Source organism: Heptranchias perlo, chromosome 9 (genome assembly GCF_035084215.1).
Source record: "Heptranchias perlo isolate sHepPer1 chromosome 9, sHepPer1.hap1, whole genome shotgun sequence".
Taxonomy (NCBI): Eukaryota; Metazoa; Chordata; class Chondrichthyes; order Hexanchiformes; family Hexanchidae; genus Heptranchias; species Heptranchias perlo.
The window spans coordinates 86,352,024-86,378,956 of NC_090333.1; the positions used below are offsets into that span (position 1 = coordinate 86,352,024).

At 56.6% G+C, this 26,933-nt stretch overlaps 1 protein-coding gene across 1 annotated transcript in view; it reads left to right on the top strand.

The window, feature by feature from the left end:
* tnr (tenascin R (restrictin, janusin)) overlaps nucleotides 1-26,933 on the top strand; it is a 349,786-nt gene that overhangs the window by 174,287 nt on the left and 148,566 nt on the right. The window contains exons 9-13 of the mRNA XM_067989625.1: nucleotides 9,546-9,809; nucleotides 16,890-17,156; nucleotides 20,256-20,384; nucleotides 22,138-22,281; nucleotides 25,073-25,192. Coding sequence (XP_067845726.1) covers nucleotides 9,546-9,809; nucleotides 16,890-17,156; nucleotides 20,256-20,384; nucleotides 22,138-22,281; nucleotides 25,073-25,192 — 924 coding nt within the window. The remainder of the gene's footprint in view (nucleotides 1-9,545; nucleotides 9,810-16,889; nucleotides 17,157-20,255; nucleotides 20,385-22,137; nucleotides 22,282-25,072; nucleotides 25,193-26,933) is intronic.

Genomic DNA, 26,933 nt, shown 5'->3' on the forward strand with positions numbered 1-26,933 from the left:
TGACCGAGTACAGTGGGAGATCCCCGGGATCGAGTACAGTGGGAGATCCCCAGGATCGAGGACAGTGGGAGATCCCCGCGATGGAATACAGCGGGTGATCCCCGGAATCGGGTACAGTGGGAGATCCCCGGGATCGGCTACAGTGGGTGATCCCCGGGATCGGGTACAGTGGGTGATCCCCGGGATCGGGTACAGTGGGTGATCCCCGGGATCGGGTACAGTGTGAGATGCCCGGGATCGGGTACAGTGGGTGATCCCCGGGATCGGGTACAGTGTGAGATGCCCGGGATCGGGTACAGTGGGTGATCCCCGGGATCGGGTACAGTGTGAGATGCCCGGGATCGGGTACAGTGGGTGATCCCCGGGATCGGGTACAGTGTGAGATGCCTGGGATCGGGTACAGTGGGTGATCCCCGGGATCGGGTACAGTGTGAGATCCCCGGGATCGGGTACAGTGTGAGATGCCCGGGATCGGGTACAGTGGGAGATCCCCGGGATCGGGTACAGTGGGTGATCCCCGGGATCGGGTACAGTGTGAGATGCCCGGGATCGGGTACAGTGGGTGATCCCCGGGATCGGGTACAGTGTGAGATTCCTGGGATCGGGTACGGCGGGAGATGCCCGGGATCGGGTACAGCGGGAGATGCCCGGGATCGGGTACAGTGGGAGTTGCCCGGGATCGGGTACAGTGGGAGATCCCCGGGATCGGGTACAGTGGGAGATCCCCGGGATCGGGTACAGTGGGTGATCCCCGGGATCGGGTACAGTGTGAGATCCCCGGGATTGGGTACAGTGTGAGATGCCCGGGATCGGGTACAGTGGGAGATCCCCGGGATCGGGTACAGTGGGTGATCCCCGGGATCGGGTACAGTGTGAGATGCCCGGGATCGGGTACAGTGGGTGATCCCCGGGATCGGGTACAGTGTGAGATTCCTGGGATCGGGTACGGCGGGAGATGCCCGGGATCGGGTACAGCGGGAGATGCCCGGGATCGGGTACAGTGGGAGTTGCCCGGGATCGGGTACAGTGTGAGATGCCCGGGATCGGGTACAGTGGGAGATCCCCGGGATCGGGTACAGTGGGTGATGCCCGGGATCGGGTACAGTGGGAGTTGCCCGGGATCGGGTATAGTGGGAGATCCCAGCGATCGGGTACAGTGGGTGATGCCCGGGATCGGGTACAGTATGAGATCCCCGGGATCGGGTACGGTGGGAGATGCCCGGGATCGGGTATAGTGGGAGATCCCAGCGATCGGGTACAGTGGGTGATGCCCGGGATCGGGTACAGTATGAGATCCCCGGGATCGAGTACAGTGGGTGATGCCCGGGATCGGGTACAGTGTGAGATCCCCGGGATCGGGTACAGTGTGAGTTGCCCGGGATCGGGTACAGTGTGAGATCCCCGGGATCGGGTACAGTGTGAGATGCCCGGGATCGGGTACAGTGGGAGATGCCCGTGATCGGGTACAGTGGGTGATGCCCGGGATCGGGTACAGTGGGAGTTGCCCGGGATCGGGTACAGTGTGAGATCCCCGGGATCGGGTACAGTGGGAGATCCCCGGGATCGGGTACAGTGTGAGATGCCCGGGATCGGGTACAGTGGGAGATGCCCGGGATCGGGTACAGTGTGAGTTGCCCGGAATCGGGTACGGTGGGAGATCCCCGGGATCGGGTACAGCGGGAGATCCCCTGGATCGGGTACAGTGGGAGATGCCCGGGATCGGGTACAGTGGGAGATCCCTGCGATCGGGCACAGTGTGAGATGCCCGGGATCGGGTACAGTGGGAGATCCCTGCGATCGGGTACAGTGGGAGATCCCTGCGATCGGGTACAGTGGGAGATGCCCGGGATCGGGTACAGTGTGATTTGCCCGGGATCGGGTACAGTGGGAGATCCCTGCGATCGGGTACAGTGGGAGATGCCCGGGATCGAGTACAGTGTGAGATGCCCGGGATCGGGTACAGTGGGAGATGCCCGGGATCGGGTACAGTGGGAGATCCCAGTGATCGGGTACAGCGGGAGATGCCCGGGATCGGGTACAGTGGGAGATGCCCGGGATCGGGTACAGTGGGAGATCCCTGCAATCGGGTACAGTGGGAGATCCCTGCGATCGGGTACAGTGTGAGATGCCCGGGATCGGGTACAGTGGGAGATGCCCGGGATCGAGTACAGTGGGAGATGCCCGGGATCGAGTACAGTGGGAGATGCCCGGGATCGGGTACAGTGTGAGATCCCCGGGATCGGGTACAGTGGGAGATGCCCGGGATCGGGTACAGAGGGAGATGCCCGGGATCGGGTACAGTGGGAGATGCCCGGGATCGGGTACAGCGGGAGATCCCCGGGATCGGGTACAGTGGGAGATGCCCGGGATCGGGTATAGTGTGAGATCCCCGGGATCGGGTACAGTGGGAGATCCCAGCGATCGGGTACAGTGTGAGATTCCCGGGATCGGGTACGGCGGGAGATGCCCGGGATCGGGTACGGCGGGAGATGCCCGGGATCGGGTACAGCGGGAGATGCCCGGGATCGGGTACAGTGGGAGTTGCCCGGGATCGGGTAAAGTGGGAGATCCCTGGGATCGGGTACAGTGGGTGATGCCCGGGATCGGGTACAGTGGGAGATCCCCGGGATCGGGTACAGTGGGTGATGCCCGGGATCGGGTACAGTGGGAGTTGCCCGGGATCGGGTATAGTGGGAGATCCCAGCGATCGGGTACAGTGGGTGATGCCCGGGATCGGGTACAGTGTGAGATCCCCGGGATCGGGTACAGTGGGAGATGCCCGGGATCGGGTACAGTGGGTGATGCCCGGGATCGGGTACAGTGTGAGATCCCCGGGATCGGGTACAGTGTGAGATCCCAGCGATCGGGTACAGTGTGAGATGCCCGGGATCGGGTACAGTGGGTGATCCCCGGGATCGGGTACAGTGTGAGATTCCCGGGATCGGGTACGGCGGGAGATGCCCGGGATCGGGTACAGCGGGAGATGCCCGGGATCGGGTACAGTGGGAGTTGCCCGGGATCGGGTACAGTGGGAGATCCCCGGGATCGGGTACAGTGGGTGATGCCCGGGATCGGGTACAGTGGGAGATCCCCGGGATCGGGTACAGTGGGTGATGCCCGGGATCGGGTACAGTGGGAGTTGCCCGGGATCGGGTATAGTGGGAGATCCCAGCGATCGGGTACAGTGGGTGATGCCCGGGATCGGGTACAGTGTGAGATCCCCGGGATCGGGTACAGTGTGAGATGCCCGGGATCGGGTACAGTGGGTGATGCCCGGGATCGGGTACAGTGGGAGTTGCCCGGGATCGGGTACTGTGTGAGATCCCCGGAATCGGGTACAGTGTGAGATGCCCGGGATCGGGTACAGTGTGAGATGCCCGGGATCGGGTACAGTGTGAGATGCCCGGGATCGGGTACAGTGGGAGATGCCCGGGATCGGGTACAGTGGAAGATGCCCGGGATCGGGTACAGTGTGAGATCCCCGGGATCGGGTACAGTGTGAGATCCCCAGGATCGGGTACAGCGGGAGATGCCCGGGATCGGGTACAGTGGGAGATGCCCGGGATCGGGTACAGTGTGAGTTGCCCGGGATCGGGTACGGTGGGAGATCCCCGGGATCGGGTACAGCGGGAGATCCCCGGGATCGGGTACAGTGGGAGATGCCCGGGATCGGGTACAGTGGGAGATCCCTGCGATCGGGCACAGTGTGAGATGCCCGGGGTCGGGTACAGCGGGAGATCCCCGGGATCGGGTACAGTGGGAGATGCCCGGGATCGGGTACAGTGGGAGATCCCTGCGATCGGGCACAGTGTGAGATGCCCGGGATCGGGTACAGTGGGAGATCCCTGCGATCGGGTACAGTGGGAGATGCCCGGGATCGGGTACAGTGGGAGATGCCCGGGATCGGGTACAGTGGGAGATGCCCGGGATCGAGTACAGTGGGAGATGCCCGGGATCGGGTACAGTGTGAGATCCCAGCGATCGGGTACAGTGGGAGATCCCTGCGATCGGGTACAGTGGGAGATCCCAGCGATCGGGTACAGCGGGAGATGCCCGGGATCGGGTACAGTGGGAGATGCCTGGGATCGGGTACAGTGGGAGATCCCTGCAATCGGGTACAGTGGGAGATCCCTGCGATCGTGTACAGTGTGAGATGCCCGGGATCGGGTACAGTGGGAGATGCCCGGGATCGAGTACAGTGGGAGATGCCCGGGATCGAGTACAGTGGGAGATGCCCGGGATCGGGTACAGTGGGTGATCCCCGGGATCGGGTACAGTGGGAGTTGCCCGGGATCGGGTACAGTGGGAGATCCCTGCAATCGGGTACAGTGGGAGATCCCTGCGATCGGGTACAGTGTGAGATGCCCGGGATCGGGTACAGTGGGAGATGCCCGGGATCGGGTACAGTGGGAGATCCCTGCAATCGGGTACAGTGGGAGATCCCTGCGATCGTGTACAGTGTGAGATGCCCGGGATCGGGTACAGTGGGAGATGCCCGGGATCGAGTACAGTGGGAGATGCCCGGGATCGAGTACAGTGGGAGTTGCCCGGGATCGGGTACAGTGGGAGATCCCTGCAATCGGGTACAGTGGGAGATCCCTGCGATCGGGTACAGTGTGAGATGCCCGGGATCGAGTACAGTGGGAGATCCCTGCGATCGGGTACAGTGTGAGATGCCCGGGATCGGGTACAGTGGGAGATGCCCGGGATCGGGTACAGTGGGAGATGCCCGGGATCGAGTACAGTGGGAGATCCCTGCGATCGGGTACAGTGGGAGATGCCCGGGATCGGGTACAGTGGGAGATCCCTGCGATCAGGTACAGTGGGTGATGCCCGGGATCGGGTACAGTGGGAGATGCCCGGGATCGGGTACAGTGGGAGATGCCCGGGATCGAGTACAGTGGGAGATGCCCGGGATCGAGTACAGTGTGAGATGCCCGGGATCGGGTACAGTGGGAGATCCCTGCGATCGGGTACAGTGTGAGATGCCCGGGATCGGGTACAGTGGGAGATGCCCGGGATCGAGTACAGTGGGAGATGCCCGGGATCGGGTACAGTGGGAGATCCCTGCGATCGGGTACAGTGGGAGATGCCCGGGATCGGGTACAGTGGGAGATGCCCGGGATCGGGTACAGAGGGAGATGCCCGGGATCGGGTACAGTGGGAGATGCCCGGGATCGGGTACAGCGGGAGATCCCCGGGATCGGGTACAGTGGGAGATGCCCGGGATCGGGTACAGTGTGAGATCCCCGGGATCGGGTACAGTGGGAGATCCCAGCGATCGGGTACAGTGGGAGATGCCCGGGATCGGGTACAGTGTGAGATCCCAGCGATCGGGTACAGTGGGAGATCCCAGCGATTTGGTACAGTGGGAGATGCCCGGGATCGGGTACAGTGGGAGATGCCCGGGATCGGGTACAGTGGGAGATCCCCGGGATCGGGTACAGTGGGAGATGCCCGGGATCGGGTACAGTGGGAGATCCCCGGGATCGGGTACAGTGGGAGATCCCCGGGATCGGGTACAGTGGGAGATCCCCAGGATCGGGTACAGTGGGAGATGCCCGGGATCGGGTACAGTGGGAGATGCCCGGGATCGGGTACAGCGGGAGATCCCCCGGATCGGGTACAGTGTGAGATGCCCGGGATCGGGTACAGTGGGAGATCCCCAGGATCGGGTACAGTGGGAGATGCCCGGGATCGGGTACAGTGGGAGATCCCTGCAATCGGGTACAGTGGGAGATCCCCAGGATCGGGTACAGTGGGAGATGCCCGGGATCGGGTACAGTGGGAGATGCCCGGGATCGGGTACAGTGGGAGATCCCTGCAATCGGGTACAGTGGGAGATCCCAGCGATCGGGTACAGCGGGAGATGCCCGGGATCGGGTACAGTGGGAGATGCCCGGGATCGGGTACAGTGGGAGATGCCCGGGATCGAGTACAGTGGGAGATGCCCGGGATCGAGTACAGTGTGAGATGCCCGGGATCGGGTACAGTGGGAGATGCCCGGGATCGAGTACAGTGGGAGATGCCCGGGATCGAGTACAGTGGGAGATGCCCGGGATCGGGTACAGTGGGTGATCCCCGGGATCGGGTACAGTGGGAGTTGCCCGGGATCGGGTACAGTGGGAGATCCCTGCAATCGGGTACAGTGGGAGATCCCTGCGATCGGGTACAGTGTGAGATGCCCGGGATCGGGTACAGTGGGAGATGCCCGGGATCGGGTACAGTGGGAGATCCCCGGGATCGGGTACAGTGGGAGATCCCTGCGATCAGGTACAGTGTGAGATGCCCGGGATCGGGTACATTGGGAGATGCCCGGGATCGAGTACAGTGGGAGATGCCCGGGATCGAGTACAGTGGGAGATGCCCGGGATCGGGTACAGAGGGAGATGCCCGGGATCGGGTACAGTGGGAGATGCCCGGGATCGGGTACAGTGGGAGATGCCCGGGATCGGGTACAGCGGGAGATCCCCGGGATTGGGTACAGTGGGAGATGCCCGGGATCGGGTACAGTGTGAGATCCCCGGGATCGGGTACAGTGGGAGATCCCAGCGATCGGGTACAGTGGGAGATGCCCGGGATCGGGTACAGTGTGAGATCCCAGCGATCGGGTACAGTGGGAGATCCCAGCGATCTGGTACAGTGGGAGATGCCCGGGATCGGGTACAGTGGGAGATGCCCGGGATCGGGTACAGTGGGAGATCCCCGGGATCGGGTACAGTGGGAGATGCCCGAGATCGGGTACAGTGGGAGATCCCCGGGATCGGGTACAGTGGGAGATCCCCAGGATCGGGTACAGCGGGAGATCCCCCGGATCGGGTACAGTGTGAGATGCCCGGGATCGGGTACAGTGGGAGATCCCCAGGATCGGGTACAGTGGGAGATGCCCGGGATCGGGTACAGTGGGAGATGCCCGGGATCGGGTACAGCGGGAGATCCCCGGGATCGGGTACAGTGTGAGATGCCCGGGATCGGGTACAGTGGGAGATGCCCGGGATCGGGTACAGTGGGAGATCCCCGGGATCGGGTACAGTGGGAGATCCCCGGGATCGGGTACAGTGGGAGATCCCCAGGATCGGGTACAGTGGGAGATGCCCGGGATCGGGTACAGTGGGAGATGCCCGGGATCGGGTACAGCGGAAGATCCCCCGGATCGGGTACAGTGTGAGATGCCCGGGATCGGGTACAGTGGGAGATCCCCAGGATCGGGTACAGTGGGAGATGCCCGGGATCGGGTACAGTGGGAGATCCCTGCAATCGGGTACAGTGGGAGATCCCCAGGATCGGGTACAGTGGGAGATGCCCGGGATCGGGTACAGTGGGAGATGCCCGGGATCGGGTACAGTGGGAGATCCCTGCAATCGGGTACAGTGGGAGATCCCAGCGATCGGGTACAGCGGGAGATGCCCGGGATCGGGTACAGTGGGAGATGCCCGGGATCGGGTACAGTGGGAGATGCCCGGGATCGAGTACAGTGGGAGATGCCCGGGATCGAGTACAGTGTGAGATGCCCGGGATCGGGTACAGTGGGAGATGCCCGGGATCGAGTACAGTGGGAGATGCCCGGGATCGAGTACAGTGGGAGATGCCCGGGATCGGGTACAGTGGGTGATCCCCGGGATCGGGTACAGTGGGAGTTGCCCGGGATCGGGTACAGTGGGAGATCCCTGCAATCGGGTACAGTGGGAGATCCCTGCGATCGGGTACAGTGTGAGATGCCCGGGATCGGGTACAGTGGGAGATGCCCGGGATCGGGTACAGTGGGAGATCCCCGGGATCGGGTACAGTGGGAGATCCCTGCGATCAGGTACAGTGTGAGATGCCCGGGATCGGGTACATTGGGAGATGCCCGGGATCGAGTACAGTGGGAGATGCCCGGGATCGAGTACAGTGGGAGATGCCCGGGATCGGGTACAGAGGGAGATGCCCGGGATCGGGTACAGTGGGAGATGCCCGGGATCGGGTACAGTGGGAGATGCCCGGGATCGGGTACAGCGGGAGATCCCCGGGATTGGGTACAGTGGGAGATGCCCGGGATCGGGTACAGTGTGAGATCCCCGGGATCGGGTACAGTGGGAGATCCCAGCGATCGGGTACAGTGGGAGATGCCCGGGATCGGGTACAGTGTGAGATCCCAGCGATCGGGTACAGTGGGAGATCCCAGCGATCTGGTACAGTGGGAGATGCCCGGGATCGGGTACAGTGGGAGATGCCCGGGATCGGGTACAGTGGGAGATCCCCGGGATCGGGTACAGTGGGAGATGCCCGAGATCGGGTACAGTGGGAGATCCCCGGGATCGGGTACAGTGGGAGATCCCCAGGATCGGGTACAGTGGGAGATGCCCGGGATCGGGTACAGTGGGAGATGCCCGGGATCGGGTACAGCGGGAGATCCCCCGGATCGGGTACAGTGTGAGATGCCCGGGATCGGGTACAGTGGGAGATCCCCAGGATCGGGTACAGTGGGAGATGCCCGGGATCGGGTACAGTGGGAGATGCCCGGGATCGGGTACAGCGGGAGATCCCCGGGATCGGGTACAGTGTGAGATGCCCGGGATCGGGTACAGTGGGAGATCCCCAGGATCGGGTACAGTGTGAGATGCCCGGGATCGGGTACAGAGGGAGATCCCCGGGAACGGGTACAGTGGGAGATCCCCAGGATCGGGTACAGTGTGAGATGCCCGGGATCGGGTACAGTGGGAGATCCCCAGGATCAGGTACAGTGGGAGATGCCCGGGATCGGGTACAGTGGGAGATGCCCGGGATCGGGTACAGTGGGAGATCCCCGGGATCGGGTACAGTGGGAGATCCCCGGGATCGGGTACAGTGGGAGATCCCAGCGATCGGGTACAGTGGGAGATCCCCAGGATCGGGTACAGTGTGAGATCCCAGCGATCGGGTACAGTGGGAGATCCCCAGGATCGGGTACAGTGGGAGATCCCCAGGATCGGGTACAGTGTGAGATGCCCGGGATCGGGTACAGTGTGAGATCCCAGCGATCGGGTACAGTGGGAGATCCCCAGGATCGGGTACAGTGTGAGATCCCCGGGATCGGGTACAGTGGGAGATCCCCAGGATCGGGTACAGTGTGAGATCCCCGGGATCGGGTACAGTGGGAGATGCCCGGGATCGGGTACAGCGGGAGATGCCCGGGATCGGGTACAGCGGGAGATCCCCGCGATCGGGTACAGTGTGAGATGCCCGGGATCGGGTACAGCGGGAGATCCCCGGGATCGGGTACAGTGTGAGATGCCCGGGATCGGGTACAGTGGGAGATCCCCGGGATCGGGTACAGTGGGAGATCCCCGGGATCGGGTACAGTGGGAGATCCCCGGGATCGGGTACAGTGGGAGATGCCCGGGATCGGGTACAGTGGGAGATCCCCGGGATCGGGTACAGTGGGAGATCCCCGGGATCGGGTACAGTGGGAGATCCCCGGGATCGGGTACAGTGGGAGATCCCCGGGATCGGGTACAGTGGGAGATCCTGGTGGTTGATTTCTGTCGTTGAACAGTGCCCTTTAGTTCTTCCCTCTCTCTCTCTAGATTTGGACTGTCCTTTGGGCCTGACCATCACAGCTGCTTCCAACTCCAGCTTCTCCCTCTCGTGGACAGATATCCGAGGACCGGTGGATCATTACCGGGTCAGATACACCACAGCCTCAGGCAGGACCTCGGAGGTGACCGTTCCCAGGGGCAGTCACACGGTGACACTCATTGACCTGGAGCCCCACACTAAATACAACCTCTCCGTCGTGGCTGAGCGAGGCTGGCAGCAGAGTGACCCTTCGATTATCGAGGGCATGACAGGTGGGTGAGGGCCAGAGAGTGACCCTTCGATTATCGAGGGAGTGACAGGTGGGTGAGGGCCAGATAGTGACCCTTCGATTATCGAGGGAGTGACAGGTGGGTCAGGGCCAGATAGTGACCCTTCGATTATCGAGGGAGTGACAGGTGGGTCAGGGCCAGATAGTGACCCTTCGATTATCGAGGGAGTGACAGGTGGGTCAGGGCCAGAGAGTGACCCTTCGATTATCGAGGGAGTGACAGGTGGGTCAGGGCCAGAGAGTGACCCTTCGATTATCGAGGGAGTGACAGGTGGGTCAGGGCCAGATAGTGACCCTTCGATTATCGAGGGAGTGACAGGTGGGTCAGGGCCAGAGAGTGACCCTTTGATTATCGAGGGAGTGACAGGGGGGTCAGGGCCAGAGAGTGACCCTTCGATTATCGAGGGAGTGACAGGTGGGTCAGGGCCAGTGAGTGACCCTTCGATTATCGAGGGAGTGACAGGTGGGTCAGGGCCAGAGAGTGACCCTTCGATTATCGAGGGAGTGACAGGTGGGTCAGGACAGGAGAGAACATAAGAAACATAAGAAATAGGAGCAGGAGTAGGCCATTCGGCCCCTCGAGCCTGCTCCACCATTCAATCAGATCATGGCTGATCTTCGACCTCAACTCCACTTTCCCGCCCGATCCCCATATCCCTTGATTCCCCGAGAGTCCAAAAATCTATCGATCTCAGCCTTGAATATACTCAACGACTGAGCATCCACAGCCCTCTGGGGTAGAGAATTCCAAATATTCACAACTCTCTGAGTGATGAAATTCCTCCTCATCTCAGTCTTAAATGGCCGACCCCTTATCCTGAGACTATGCCCCCTAGTTCTAGACTCTCCAACCAGGGGAAACAGCCTCTCAGCATCTACCCTGTCAAACCCTCTCAGCATCTTATATGTTTCAATGAGATCACCTCTCATTCGTCTAAACTCCAGAGAGCATAGGCCCATTCCACTCAATCTCTCCTCATTGGACAATCCGCTCATCCCAGGAATTAATCTAGTGAACCTTCATTGCACCCCCTCTAAGGCAAGTATATCCTTCCTTAGATAAGGAGACCAAAACTGTACCCAGTACTCCAGGTGAGGTCTCACCAAAGCCCTGTACAATTGTAGTAAGACTTCCTTACTCTTGTACTCCAGCCCCCTTGCAATAGGAATAGGAACAAAGGAACAGGAGTAGGCCATTCAGCCCCTCGTGCCTGCTCCGCCATTTGATAAGATCATGGCTGATCTGTGATCTAACTCCATATATCTGCCTTTGGCCCATATCCCTTAATACCTTTGGTTGCCAAAAAGCTATCTATCTCAGATTTAAATTTAGCAATTGAGCTGGTATCAATTGCCGTTTGCGGAAGAGAGTTCCAAACTTCTACAACCCTTTGTGTGTAGAAATGTTTTCTAATCTCACTCCTGAAAGGTCTGGCTCTAATTTTTAGACTGTGCCCCCTACTCCTAGAATCCCCAACCAGCGGAAATAGTTTCTCTCTATCCACCCTATCTGTTCCCCTTAATATCTTATAAACTTCGATCAGATCACCCCTTAACCTTCGAAACTCCAGAGAATACAACCCCAATTTGTGTAATCTCTCCTCGTAACTTAACCCTTGAAGTCTGGGTATCATTCTAGTAAACCTACGCTGCACTCCCTCCAAGGCCAATATGTCCTTCCGAAGGTGCGGTGCCCAGAACTGCTCACAGCACTCCAGGTGCGGTCTAACCAGGGTTTTGTATCGCTGTAGCATAACTTCTGCCCCCTTGTACTCCAGTCCTCGAGATATAAAGGCCAGCATTCCATTAGCCTTATTGATTATTTTCTGTACCTGTTCATGACACTTCAATGATCTATGTACCTGAACCCCGAAGTCCCTTTGGACATCCCCTGTTTTTAACTTTTTACCATTTAGAAAGTACCCTGTTCTATCCTTTTTTGATCCAAAGTGGATGACCTCACATTTGTCTACAATGAATTCCATTTGCCACAGTTTTGCCCATTCACCAAATCTATCAATATCGCTTTGTAATTTTATGTTTTCATCCATACTGCCTACAATGCCACCAATCTTTGTGTCATCGGCAAACTTAGATATGAGACTTTCTATGCCTTCATCTAAGTCGTTAATAAATATTGTGAATAATTGAGGCCCCAAGACAGATCCCTGCGGGACTCCACTAGTCACATCCTGCCAATGTGAGTACCTTCCCATTATCCCTACTCTCTGTCGCCTTTCGCTCAGCCAACTTCCTAACCAAGTCCGTACTTTTCCCTCGATTCCATGGGCTTCTAACTTAGCTAACAGTCTCTTATGTGGGACCTTATCAAATGCCTTCCGGAAGTCCATATAAATAACATCCATTGACATTCCCCTATCGACGACTTTAGTCACCTCTTCAAAAAATTCAATCAGGTTTGTCAGGCACGACCTACCTTTCACAAATCCATGCTGGCTCTCTCTGATTAACTGAAAATTCTCGAGGTGTTCAGTCACCCTATCCTTAATTATGGACTCCAGCATTTTCCCCACAACAGATGTTAGGCTAACTGGTCTATAATTCCCTGGTTTCCCTCTCTCTCTCCTTTCTTAAAAAGCGGAGTGACATGTACAATTTTCCAATCCAGAGGGACAGTTCCTGAATCTAGAGAACTTTGAAAGATTATAGTTAGGGCATCTGCAATGTGCTCACCTACTTCCTTTAAAACCCTGGGATGGAAACCATCTGGTCCTGGGGATTTGTCACTCTTTAGTGCTATTATTTTCTTCATTACTGTTGCTTTACTTATGTTAATTTTATCGAGTTCCTGTCCCCGATTCAATATTAGTTTTCTTGGGATTTCCGGCATGCTATCCTCTTTTTCTGCTGTAAATACTGACGCAAAGTAATTGTTCAACATGTCCGCCATTTCCCCATTGTCAATGACAATATCCCCACTTTCAGTTTTTAAGGGGCCAACACTGCTCCTGACCACCCTCTTTTTCCTAATATAACTATAACATTCAATTTGCCCTCCTAATTGCTTGCTGTACCAGCATGCTAACTTTTTATGTTTCTTGTACAGGGACATCCAAATCTCTCTGAACACCAACATTTAATAGTTTCTCACCATTTAAAAAATATTCTGTTTTTCTATTCTTCCTACCAGAGTGAATAACCTCACATTTCCCCACATTATACTCCACCTTCTTGCCCACTCACTTAATCTGTCCATATCCCTTTGCAGACTCTTTGTGTCCTCCTCACAGCTTACTTTCCCACCTAGCTTTGTATCATCAGCAAACTTGGATACATTACACTCGGTCCCTTCATCTAAGTCATTAATATAGATTGTAAATAGCTGAGGCCCAAGCACTGATCCTTGCGACACCCCACTAGTTACAGCCTGCCAACCTGAGAATGACCCGTTTATCCCTACTCTCTGTTTTCTGTCCTTTAACCAATCCTCTATCCATGCTAATATTTTATCCCCAATCCCATGAGCCCTTATCTTGTGTAACAACCTTTTATGTGGCAGAGAGTGACCCTTCGATCATCGAGGGAGTGACAGGTGGGTCGGGGCAGAGAGTGACCCTTCGATCATCGAGGGAGTGACAGGTGGGTCGGGGCAGAGAGTGACCCTTCGATCATCGAGGGAGGAGATTGTGCCAGGATTTCCATGACACTGTCAGGAAGATCACCCTCTTTAAAAAGCGAAAGCCAAGCATCTGGGATGTCGGGACTGGAATCTTTGCTGTGCAGTGAGTCCTGAGACGGGTGACTGGTGTGTTTAAGAGCACAAGAGATAGGAGCAGGAGCAGGCCATTCGGCCCCTCGAGCCTCCTCCGCCATTCAATCAGATCATGGCTGATCTTCGACCTCAACTCCACTTTCCTGCCCGATCCCCATATCCCTTGATTCCTTTAATATCTCAAAATCTAATTAATATTTACACTTAATACTTAATATTTTGTGTGTTGGAATAATAAAATGAATTTAACCTGACCTGTTCGGGTTTCCCATCGCGTCCCATTCAGGCCAGGTGAAAGCAGGCAGGGAGGGCCGGATCCAGGCGGTGAGTGAGGGCCTTTATTGCGGGCCCAGAGGAGCGGGTGTGTTTCATCCAGGGCCCACAAGCTCACCTGGGGGAGAGGACCCCCGCGATCATCCGACAACCCACCACCACCCCCCTACCCACCTCCGGCTCTTCACCTGAATTTTTCCTCAACCCCCGATCTCCCCCAACCCCCAATCTCCTCCCCATCCCCCCCCGATCTCCTCCCCATCCCCCCCGATCTCCTCCCCATCCCCCCCGATCTCCTCCCAATCCCCCCCGATCTCCTCCCCATCCCCCCCGATCTCCTCCCCATCCCCCCCGATCTCCTCCCCATCCCCCCCCGATCTCCCCCCCATCCCCCCCGATCTCCTCCCCATCCCCCCATGATCTCCCCATCCCCCCCGATCTCCTCCCCATCCCCCCGATCTCCTCCCCATCCCCCCGATCTCCTCCCCATCCCCCCGATCTCTTCCCCATCCCCCCCGATCTCCTCCCCATCCCCCCGATCTCCTCCCCATCCCCCCCGATCTCCTCCCCACCCCCCCGATCTCCTCCCCATCCCCCCCGATCTCCTCCCCATCCCCCCGATCTCCTCCCCATCCCCCCCGATCTCCTCCCCATCCCCCCCGATCTCTTCCCCATCCCCCCCGATCTCCTCCCCATCCCCCCGATCTCCTCCACATCCCCCCGATCTCCTCCCCATCCCCCCGATCTCCTCCCCATCCCCCCCGATCTCCTCCCCATCCCCCCGATCTCCTCCCCATCCCCCCGATCTCCTCCCCATCCCCCCGATCTCCTCCCCATCCCCCCCGATCTCCTCCCCATCCCCCCGATCTCCTCCCCATCCCCCCCGATCTCCTCCCCATCCCCCCCGATCTCTTCCCCATCCCCCCCGATCTCCTCCCCATCCCCCCGATCTCCTCCACATCCCCCCGATCTCCTCCCCATCCCCCCCGATCTCCTCCCCATCCCCCCCCGATCTCCTCCCCATCCCCCCGATCTCCTCCACATCCCCCCGATCTCCTCCCCATCCCCCCGATCTCCTCCCCATCCCCCCCGATCTCCTCCCCATCCCCCCCGATCTCCTCCACATCCCCCCGATCTCCTCCCCATCCCCCCCGATCTCCTCCCCATCCCCCCCCGATCTCCTCCCCATCCCCCCGATCTCCTCCACATCCCCCCGATCTCCTCCCCATCCCCCCGATCTCCTCCCCATCCCCCCCGATCTCCTCCCCATCCCCCCCGATCTCCTCCCCATCCCCCCCGATCTCCTCCCCATCCCCCCCGATCTCCTCCCCATCCCCCCCGATCTCCTCCCCATCCCCCCCGATCTCCTCCCCATCCCCCCCGATCTCCTCCCCATCCCCCCCGATCTCCTCCCCATCCCCCCGATCTCCTCCCCATCCCCCCGATCTCCTCCCCATCCCCCCGATCTCCTCCCCATCCCCCCGATCTCCTCCCCATCCCCCCGATCTCCTCCCCATCCCCCCGATCTCCTCCCCATCCCCCCGATCTCCTCCCTATCCCCCCCGATCTCCTCCACATCCCCCCGATCTCCTCCCCATCCCCCCGATCTCCTCCCCATCCCCCCGATCTCCTCCCTATCCCCCCCGATCTCCTCCACATCCCCCCGATCTCCTCCCCATCCCCCCGATCTCCTCCCCACCCCCCCCGATCTCCTCCCCATCCCCCCGATCTCCTCCCTATCCCCCCCGATCTTCTCCCCATCCCCCCTGATCTCCTCCCCATCCCCCCGATCTCCTCCCCATCCCCCCCGATCTCCTCCCCATCCCCCCCGATCTCTTCCCCATCACCCCCCGATCTCCTCCCCATCCCCCCTGATCTCCTCCCCGTCCCCCCTGATCTCCTCCCCGTCCCCCCGATCTCCTCCCTGTCCCCCCGATCTCCTCCCCGTCCTCCCGATCTCCTCCCCGTCCCCCCGATCTCCTCCCTATCCCCCCGATCTCCTCCCCATCGCCCCGATCTCTTCCCCATCCCCCCGATCTCCTCCCCATCCCCCCTGATCTCCTCCCCGTCCCCCCTGATCTCCTCCCCGTCCCCCCGATCTCCTCCCTGTCCCCCCGATCTCCTCCCCGTCCCCCCGATCTCCTCCCTATCCCCCCGATCTCCTCCCCATCGCCCCGATCTCTTCCCCATCACCCCCCGATCTCCTCCCCATCCCCCCGATCTCCTCCCCATCACCCCCCGATCTCCTCCCCATCCCCCCCGATCTCCTCCCCATCACCCCCCGATCTCCTCCCCATCCCCCCCGATCTCCTCCCCATCACCCCCCGATCTCCTCCCCATCCCCCCCCGATCTCCTCCCCATCCCCCCCGATCTCCTCCCCATCCCCCCCGATCTCCTCCCCATCCCCCCAGTGTCGGGGTCAGTGAGGTTCAGACCCTGGGCTGGGGGTCAGTGTCGGGTGTCAGTGTCGGGTTCAGTGAGGTACAGACCCTGGGCTGGGGTCTCTGTCGGGGTCAGTGAGGTACAGACCCTGGGCTGGGGTCTCTGTCGGGGTCCGTGAGGTACAGACCCTGGGCTGGGGGTCAGTGTCGGGGGTCAGTGTCGGGGTCAGTGAGGTTCAGACCCTGGGCTGGGGTCAGTGTCGGGGTCAGTGTCGGGGGTCAGTGAGGTTCAGACCCTGGGCTGGGGGTCAGTGTCGGGGGTCAGTGAGGTTCAGACCCTGGGCTGGGGGCCAGTGTAGGGGGTCAGTGTCGGGGTCAGACCCTGGTCTGGGGGTCAGTGTCGGGGTCAGTGAGGTTCAGACCCTGGGCTGGGGGTCAGTGTCGGGGTCAGTGTCGGGGTCAGACCCTGGTCTGGGGGTCAGTGTCGGGGTCAGTGTCGGGGTCAGACCCTGGTCTGGGGGTCAGTGTCAGGGGTCAGTGAGGTTCAGACCCTGGGCTGGGGGTCAGTGTTAGGGGTCAGTGTCGGGGTCAGACCCTGGTCTGGGGGTCAGTGTCGGGGGTCAGTGAGGTACAGAGGGGGTCTGCTTGCTGACCGTCTCCTTTCTGTGATTGCAGGGTTCCAGCCGATAGACGAGCTCATGTTCTCCGATGTCACTGAGAGCAGTGTCAATGTATCCTGGCATTGGCCGACCACTGCCGCAGACATCTTCATCCTGAACTACAATCCCCGCACGTATGGGGAGACCCTGCAGATCACGGTAAACGGCACGGAGACACACACCACTCTGCACAACCTCCTGCCTGCTGTCGAATACATCCTGACACTAGTGGCTGTTCAGGGAAGTATCACCTCTGAACCCATCGTGGGATCGTTCACCACAGGTAAGGAGACAGTGCTGGGACAGGCAGAGTCACTGCACAACTCCGAGACACACTTACAATCCTCACACTCACTCTAACCCCTCTCACACTCATCCAACCCCTCTCACACTCATCCAACCCCTCTCACACTCACTCCAACCCCTCTCACACTCATCCAACCCCTCTCACACTCATCCAACCCCTCTCACACTCATCCAACCCCTCTCACATTCACTCCAACCCCTCTCACACTCACTCCAACCCCTCTCACACTCACTCCAACCCCTTTCACGCTCACTCCAACCCCTTGCACACTCATCCAACCCCTCTCACATTCACTCCAACCTCTCTCACACTCACTCCAACCTCTCTCACACTCACTCCAACCCCTCTCACACTCACTCCCACCCCTCTCACACTCATCCAACCCCTCTCACATTCACTCCAACCTCTCTCACACTCACTCTATCCCCTCTCACACTCATCCAACCCCTCTCACACTCACTCCAACCCCTCTCACACTCATCCAACCCCTCTCACACTCACTCCAACCCCTCTCACACTCACTCCAACCCCTCTCACACTCATCCAACCCCTCTCACACTCACTCCAACCCCTCTCACATTCACTCCAACCTCTCTCACACTCACTCTAACCCCTCTCACACTCATCCAACCCCTCTCACACTCACTCCAACCCCTCTCACACTCATCCAACCCCTCTCACACTCACTCCAATCCCTCTCACACTCACTCTAAACCCTCTCACACTCACTCTAACCCCTCTCACACTCATCCAACCCCTCTCACACTCACTCTAACCCCTCTCACACTCATCCAACCCCTCTCACACTCACTCCAACCCCTCTCACACTCATCCAACCCCTCTCACACTCACTCTAACCCCTCTCACACTCACTCCAACCCCTCTCACACTCACTCCAACCTCTCTCACACTCACTCCAACCCCTCTCACACTCATCCAACCCCGCTCACACTCACTCCAACCTCTCTCACACTCATCCAACCCCTCTCACACTCACTCCAACCCCTCTCACACTCACTCCAACCCCTCTCACACTCATCCAACCCCTCTCACACTCATCCAACCCCTCTCACACACACTCCAGCCCCTCTCACACTCACTCCAATCCCTCTCACACTCACTCTAAACCCTCTCACACTCACTCTAACCCCTCTCACACTCATCCAACCCCTCTCACACTCACTCTAACCCCTCTCACACTCATCCAACCCCTCTCACACTCACTCCAACCCCTCTCACACTCATCCAACCCCTCTCACACTCACTCCAACCTCTCTCACACTCATCCAACCCCTCTCACACTCACTCCAACCCCTCTCACACTCACTCCAACCCCTCTCACACTCATCCAACCCCTCTCACACTCATCCAACCCCTCTCACACTCACTCCAACCCCTCTCACACTCACTCCAATCCCTCTCACACTCACTCTAAACCCTCTCACACTCACTCTAACCCCTCTCACACTCATCCAACCCCTCTCACACTCATCCAACCCCTCTCACACTCACTCCAACCCCTCTCACACTCATCCAACCCCTCTCACACTCATCCAACCCCTCTCACACTCACTCCAACCCCTCTCACACTCATCCAACCCCTCTCACACTCACTCTAACCCCTCTCACACTCATCCAACCCCTCTCACACTCACTCCAACCCCTCTCACACTCATCCAACCCCGCTCACACTCACTCCAACCCCTCTCACACTCACTCCAACCCCTCTCACACTCACTCCAACCTCTCTCACACTCACTCCAACCCCTCTCACACTCACTCCAACCCCTCTCACACTCATCCAACCCCACTCACACTCATCCAACCCCTCTCACACTCACTCTAAACCCTCTCACACTCACTCTAACCCCTCTCACACTCATCCAACCCCTCTCACACTCATCCAACCCCTCTCACACTCATCCAACCCCTCTCACACTCATCCAACCCCTCTCACACTCACTCCAACCCCTCTCACACTCACTCCAACCCCTCTCACACTCATCCAACCCCTCTCACACTCACTCCAACCCCTCTCACACTCATCCAACCCCTCTCACACTCATCCAACCCCTCTCACACTCACTCCAACCCCTCTCACACTCATCCAACCCCTCTCACACTCATCCAACCCCTCTCACACTCACTCCAACCCCTCTCACACTCATCCAACCCCTCTCACACTCACTCCAACCCCTCTCACACTCACTCCAACCCCTCTCACACTCATCCAACCCCTCTCACACTCATCCAACCCCTCTCACACTCACTCCAACCCCTCTCACACTCACTCCAACCCCTCTCACACTCATCCAACCCCTCTCACACTCATCCAACCCCTCTCACACTCATCCAACCCCTCTCACACTCACTCCAACCCCTCTCACACTCATCCAACCCCTCTCACACTCATCCAACCCCTCTCACACACACTCCAGCCCCTCTCTCAAACACTCCAGCCCCTCTCTCAAACACTCCAGCCCCTCTCTCTCACATGATACAAAGATAGGTGGAAAAGCAAGTTGCGATGAGGACACAAAGTGTCTGCAAAGGGATATTGACAGGTTAAGCGAATGGGCAAAAATTGTGCCCCTCACTCTCCACCCTCTGCCCTGCTGATTCCCGAGCCCCTCACTCTCCACTCTCTGCCCTGCTGATTCCCGGGCCCCTCACTCTCCACCCTCTGCCCTGCTCAGTCCCGGGCCCCTCACTCTCCACTCTCTGCCCTGCTGATTCCCGGCCCCTCACTCTCCACTCTCTGTCCTGCTCAGTCCCGGGCCCCTCACTCTCCACTCTCTGCCCTGCTCAGTCCCGGGCCCCTCACTCTCCACTCTCTGCCCTGCTCAGTCCCGGGCCCCTCACTCTCCACTCTCTGCCCTGCTGATTCCCGGGCCCCTCACTCTCCACTCTCTGCCCTGCTGATTCCCTGCCCCTCACTCTCCACTCTCTGCCCTGCTCAGTCCCGGGCCCCTCACTCTCCACCCTCTGCCCTGCTGATTCCCGGGCCCCTCACTCTCCACTCTCTGCCCTGCTGATTCCCGGGCCTCTCATTCTCCTGTTGCCTTGTTTCTCCAGCCATCGATCCACCGCGGGACATGTCATTCGCCAACATCTCCGAGGATTCCATCACTGTCATCTGGACCAGGCCTGAGGCTGCCTTCGAGCATTACCAGATGTCGTACCAGCCAGCGGAGGTCCGTAGGGGTAAGGAACGGAGCCTCCAATCCCATCTCAATATCCGCTCACCAATTCACTGCATGGCACTGTCTCCATCCCGCTCCCCAAGGACTGGTGATCACAGCAGCAAATAGTCCCTGATTAACTGCGAATCAGCACCGTCACTCAGGCAGCTCACAGGAGGGCAGGGGTGGAAAAACGAAAATCATTCCCGCAGTACAGGAACTCTGAGCTTCATGAGAAAGACACGATTCGGACAGTGTAGAGGGAGCTTTACTCTGTATCTAACCCGTGCTGTACCTGTCCTGGGAGTGTTTGATGGGACAGTGTAGAGGGAGCTTTACTCTGTATCTAACCCGTGCTGTACCTGTCCTGGGAGTGTTTGATGGGACAGTGTAGAGGGAGCTTTACTCTGTATCTAACCCGTGCTTCACCTGCCCTGGGAGTGTTTGATGGGACAGTGTAGAGGGAGCTTTACTCTGTATCTAACCCGTGCTGCACCTGCCCTGGGAGTGTTTGATGGGACAGGGTAGAGGGAGCTTTACTCTGTATCTAACCCGTGCTGCACCTGCCCTGGGAGTGTTTGATGGGACAGCGTAGAGGGAGCTTTACTCTGTATCTAACCCTGCACCTGCCCTGGGAGTGTTTGATGGGACAGTGTAGAGGGAGCTTTACTCTGTATCTAACCCGTGCTGTACCTGCCCTGGGAGTGTTTGATGGGACAGTGTAGAGGGAGCTTTACTCTGTATCTAACCCTGCACCTGCCCTGGGAGTGTTTGATGGGACAGTGTAGAGGGAGCTTTACTCTGTATCTAACCCGTGCTGTACCTGTCCTGGGAGTGTTTGATGGGACAGTGTAGAGGGAGCTTTACTCTGTATCTAACCCTGCACCTGCCCTGGGAGTGTTTGATGGGACAGTGTAGAGGGAGCTTTACTCTGTATCTAACCCGTGCTGTACCTGCCCTGGGAGTGTTTGATGGGACAGTGTAGAGGGAGCTTTACTCTGTATCTAACCCGTGCTGTACCTGCCCTGGGAGTGTTTGATGGGACAGTGTAGAGGGAGCTTTACTCTGTATCTAACCCGTGCTGTACCTGCCCTGGGAGTGTTTGATGGGACAGTGTAGAGGGAGCTTTACTCTGTATCTAACCCGTGCTGTACCTGCCCTGGGAGTGTTTGATGGGACAGTGTAGAGGGTGCTTTACTCTGTATCTAACCCGTGCTGTACCTGCCCTGGGAGTGTTTGATGGGACAGTGTAGAGGGAGCTTTACTCTGTATCTAACCCGTGCTGTACCTGCCCTGGGAGTGTTTGATGGGACAGTGTAGAGGGAGCTTTACTCTGTATCTAACCCGTGCTGTACCTGCCCTGGGAGTGTTTGATGGGACAGTGTAGAGGGAGCTTTACTCTGTACCTAACCCGTGCTGTACCTGCCCTGGGAGTGTTTGATGGGACAGTGTAGAGGGAGCTTTACTCTGTATCTAACCCGTGCTGTACCTGCCCTGGGAGTGTTTGATGGGACAGTGTAGAGGGAGCTTTACTCTGTATCTAACCCGTGCTGTACCTGCCCTGGGAGTGTTTGATGGGACAGTGTAGAGGGAGCTTTACTCTGTATCTAACCCGTGCTGTACCTGCCCTGGGAGTGTTTGATGGGACAGGGAATGGCAGTTACGTGCAGGACGGGGAGTTTACATGTACAGGACGGGCATTTGCGTGTAAAGGTCGAGGGGGTTGCGCGCACAGGGCGGAGGTTGATTGAACTGTGGCCCTCTCTTGACTTCAGGTCGAGTGGAGAGTGTGATCATTGAATCGTTCCTGAATGAATACACACTGATCGACCTGCAGCCCGCAACTGAATATGAGGTGAATCTGAACACAGTGAGCGGCCAGGCCGAGAGTCAACGGATCTCAAACACTGTGCGGACAGGTCAGTGAGAGACTCAGTGAACAGTGTAATGTTAGTGAGAGACTCAGTGAACAGTGTAATGTTAGTGAGAGACACGGTGAACAGTGTAAAGTTAGTGAGAGACTCAGTGAACAGTGTAATGTTAGTGAGAGACTCAGTGAGCAGTGTAATGTTAGTGAGAGACTCAGTGAACAGTGTAATGTTAGTGAGAGACTCAGTGAACAGTGTAATGTTAGTGAGCGACACGGTGAACAGTGTAATGTCAGTGAGAGACTCAGTGAACAGTGTAATGTTAGTGAGAGACTCAGTGAACAGTGTAATGTTAGTGAGAGACTCAGTGAACAGTGTAATGTTAGTGAGAGACTCAGTGAACAGTGTAATGTTAGTGAGAGACTCAGTGAACAGTGTAATGTTAGTGAGAGACTCAGTGAGCAGTGTAATGTCAGTGAGAGACTCAGTGAGCAGTGTAATGTTAGTGAGCGACACGGTGAACAGTGTAATGTTAGTGAGAGACTCAGTGAACAGTGTAATGTTAGTGAGAGACTCAGTGAACAGTGTAATGTTAGTGAGAGACTCGGTGAACAGTGTAATGTTAGTGAGCGACACGGTGAACAGTATAATGTTAGTGAGAGACTCAGTGAACAGTGTAATGTTAGTGAGAGACACGGTGAACAGTGTAATGTTAGTGAGAGACTCAGTGAACAGTGTAATGTTAGTGAGCGACACGGTGAACAGTGTAATGTTAGTGAGAGACTCAGTGAACAGTGTCATGTCAGTGAGAGACTCAGTGAACAGTGTAATGTTAGTGAGAGACTCAGTGAACAGTGTAATGTTAGTGTGAGACTCAGTGAACAGTGTAATGTTAGTGAGAGACTCAGTGAACAGTGTAATGTTAGTGAGAGACTCAGTGAACAGTGTAATGTTAGTGAGAGACACAGTGAACAGTGTAATTTTAGTGAGCGACACGGTGAACAGTGTAATGTTAGTGAGAGACTCAGTGAACAGTGTAATGTTAGTGAGCGACACGGTGAACAGTGTAATGTTAGTGAGAGACTCAGTGAACAGTGTAATGTTAGTGAGAGACACGGTGAACAGTGTAATGTTAGTGAGAGACACGGTGAACAGTGTAATGTTAGTGAGAGACTCAGTGAACAGTGTAATGTTAGTGAGAGACTCAGTGAACAGTGTAATGTTAGTGAGAGACACGGTGAACAGTGTAATGTCAGTGCGAGACTCAATGAACAGTGTAATGTTAGTGAGAGACACGGTGAACAGTGTAATGTTAGTGAGAGACTCAGTGAACAGTGTAATGTGAGTGAGAGACTCAGTGAACAGTGTAATGTTAGTGAGAGACTCAGTGAACAGTGTAATGTTAGTGAGAGACTCGGTGAACAGTGTAATGTTAGTGAGAGACTCAGTGAACAGTGTAATGTTAGTGAGAGACTCAGTGAACAGTGTAATGTGAGTGAGAGACTCAGTGAACAGTGTAATGTTAGTGAGAGACTCGGTGAACAGTGTAACGTTAGTGAGAGACTCGGTGAACAGTGTAATGTTAGTGAGAGACTCGGTGAACAGTGTAATGTTAGTGAGAGACACAGTGAACAGTGTAATGTTAGTGAGAGACTCGGTGAACAGTGTAATGTTAGTGAGAGACACAGTGAACAGTGTAATGTTAGTGAGAGACTCAGTGAACAGTGTAATGTTAGTGAGAGACTCAGTGAACAGTGTAATGTTAGTGAGAGACACGGTGAACAGTGTAATGTTAGTGAGAGACTCGGTGAACAGTGTAATGTTAGTGAGAGACTCGGTAAACAGTGTAATGTTAGTGAAAGACTCGGTGAACAGTGTAATGTTAGTGAGAGACACAGTGAACAGTGTAATGTTAGTGAGAGACTCAGTGAACAGTGTAATGTTAGTGAGAGACACAGTGAACAGTGTAATGTTAGTGAGAGACTCAGTGCACAGTGTAATGTTAGTGAGAGACACAGTGAACAGTGTAATGTTAGTGAGAGACTCAGTGAACAGTGTAATGTTAGTGAGAGACTCAGTGAACAGTGTAATGTTAGTGAGAGACTCAGTGAACAGTGTAATGTTAGTGAGAGACTCAGTGAACATTGTAATGTTGGTGAGAGACACGGTGAACAGTGTAATGTTTGTGAGAGTCACGGTGAACAGTGCAATGTTCGTGAGAGACTCAGTGAGCAGTGTAATGTTAGTGAGAGACACGGTGAACAGTGTAATGTTAGTGAGAGACTCAGTGAACAGTGTAATGTTAGTGAGAGACTCAGTGAACAGTGTAATGTTAGTGAGAGACTCAGTGAACAGTGTAATGTTAGTGAGAGACTCAGTGAACATTGTAATGTTGGTGAGAGACACGGTGAACAGTGTAATGTTTGTGAGAGTCACGGTGAACAGTGCAATGTTCGTGAGAGACTCAGTGAGCAGTGTAATGTTAGTGAGAGACACGGTGAACAGTGTAATGTTTGTGAGAGTCATGGTGAACAGTTTAATGTTTGTGAGAGTCATGGTGAACAGTGTAATGTTTGTGAGAGTCATGGTGAACAGTGCAATGTTAGTGAGAGACTCAGTGAGCAGTGTAATGTTAGTGAGAGACATGGTGAGCAGTGTAATGTTAGTGAGAGACACGGTGAACAGTGTCATGTTTGTGAGAGTCATGGTGAACAGTGTAATGTTTGTGAGAGTCATGGTGAACAGTTTAATGTTTGTGAGAGTCATGGTGAACAGTGTAATGCTCGTAATGATGATGGTGATGATGATGATGTCACTAGTCTCCTTTCCCATTTGTTCCCAGCGATGGACAGTCCTCTCGCTGTACAAGTTGTGAACGTGACTCCGACTGATGCTCACCTCGTGTGGACGGCCCCCCAGGCCACTGTGGAGAATTATGTTATTGTCGTAACGCACAACCAGGGTACGTGCTGTGTCCTGCACTCTCCTCCGCCTCTGCTGACCACTCCCCCCCCGCCTACTATTCCCACTGCATTTACTCTTCCCCCCGCCCTGTACTCTTCCCCCCCATGTACTCTTCCCCCCCATGTACTCTTTCCCCCCATGTACTCTTTCCCCCCCTTGTACTTTCCCCCCCCTTGTACTTTCCCCCCCCATGTACTCTTCCCCCCCATGTACTCTTTCCCCCCATGTACTCTTTCCCCCCCATGTACTCTTTCCCCCCATGTACTCTTTCCCCCCCTTGTACTTTCCCCCCCCATGTACTCTTCCCCCCCATGTACTCTTTCCCCCAATGTACTCTTTCCCCCCATGTACTCTTTCCCCCCCATGTACTCTTTCCCCCCCATGTACTCTTCCCCCCCATGTACTCTTGCCCCCCATGTACTCTTCCCCCCCATGTACTCTTCCCCCCCCCACGTCCTCTTTCCCCCCCATGTCCTCTTTCCCCCCCTTGTACTCTTTCCCCCCCCCATGTACTCTTCCCCCCCATGTACTCTTCCCCCACCATGTATTCTTCCCCCACCATGTACTCTTCCCCCACAATGTACTCTTCCCCCACCATGTATTCTTCCCCCCCATGTACCCTTTCCCCCCCATGTACCCTTTCCCCCCATGTACCCTTTCCCCCCCATGTACCTTTTCCCCCATGTACCCTTTCCCCCATGTACTCTTTCACCCCATGTACCCTTTCCCCCCCATGTACCCTTTCCCCCCATGTACCCTTTCCCCCCATGTACCTTTTCCCCCCATGTACCCTTTCCCCCATGTACTCTTTCACCCCATGTACTCTTTCCCCCCATGTACCCTTTCCCCCCCATGTACCTTTTCCCCCCATGTACCCTTTCCCCCATGTACTCTTTCACCCCATGTACTCTTTCCCCCCCATGTACCCTTTCCCCCCATGTACTCTTTCCACCTCATGTACTCTTTTCCCCCCATGTCCTCTTTCCACCTCATGTACTCTTTCCGCCCATGTACTCTTTCACCCCATGTACTCTTTCCCCCCAATGTACCCTTTCCGCCCAGGTACTCTTTCCCCCCCATGTACCCTTTCCCCCCATGTACTCTTCCCCCCCCATGTCCTCTTTCCCCCTTATGTACTCTTTCCGCCCAGGTTCTCTTTCCCCCCATGTACCCTTTCCCCCCCCATGTACTCTTTCCCCCCCATGTACCCTTTCCCCCCATGTACTCTTCCCCCCCCATGTCCTCTTTCCCCCTTATGTACTCTTTCCGCCCAGGTTCTCTTTCCCCCCCATGTACTCTTTCCCCCCCCATGTACTCTTCCCCCCACCCCACATGTACTCTTTGCCCGCCACGTACTCTCTTTTCCCCACCCGGTCGCATAGTGGTTATCTTACTGGACGAGTAATCCAGAGGCCTGGACTAATAATCCAGAGTCATGAGTTCAAATCCTGCCACGGCAGCTGGGGAATTTAAATTTAATTAATTAAATAAAATCTGGAATTAAAATACTAGTATCAGTAATGGTAGCCTTGAAACTACCGGATTGTCGTAAAAACCCACCTGGTTCACTAATGTCCTTTAGGGAAGCAAACCTGCCGTCCTTACCTGGTCTGGCCTAAATGTGACTCCAGACCCACAGCAATGTGGTTGATTCTTAATTGCCCTCTGAAATGGCCGAACAAGCCACTCAGTTGTAAAATCTCGCTAAAAGAAGTCACAATAAGAATAAAACCGGACGG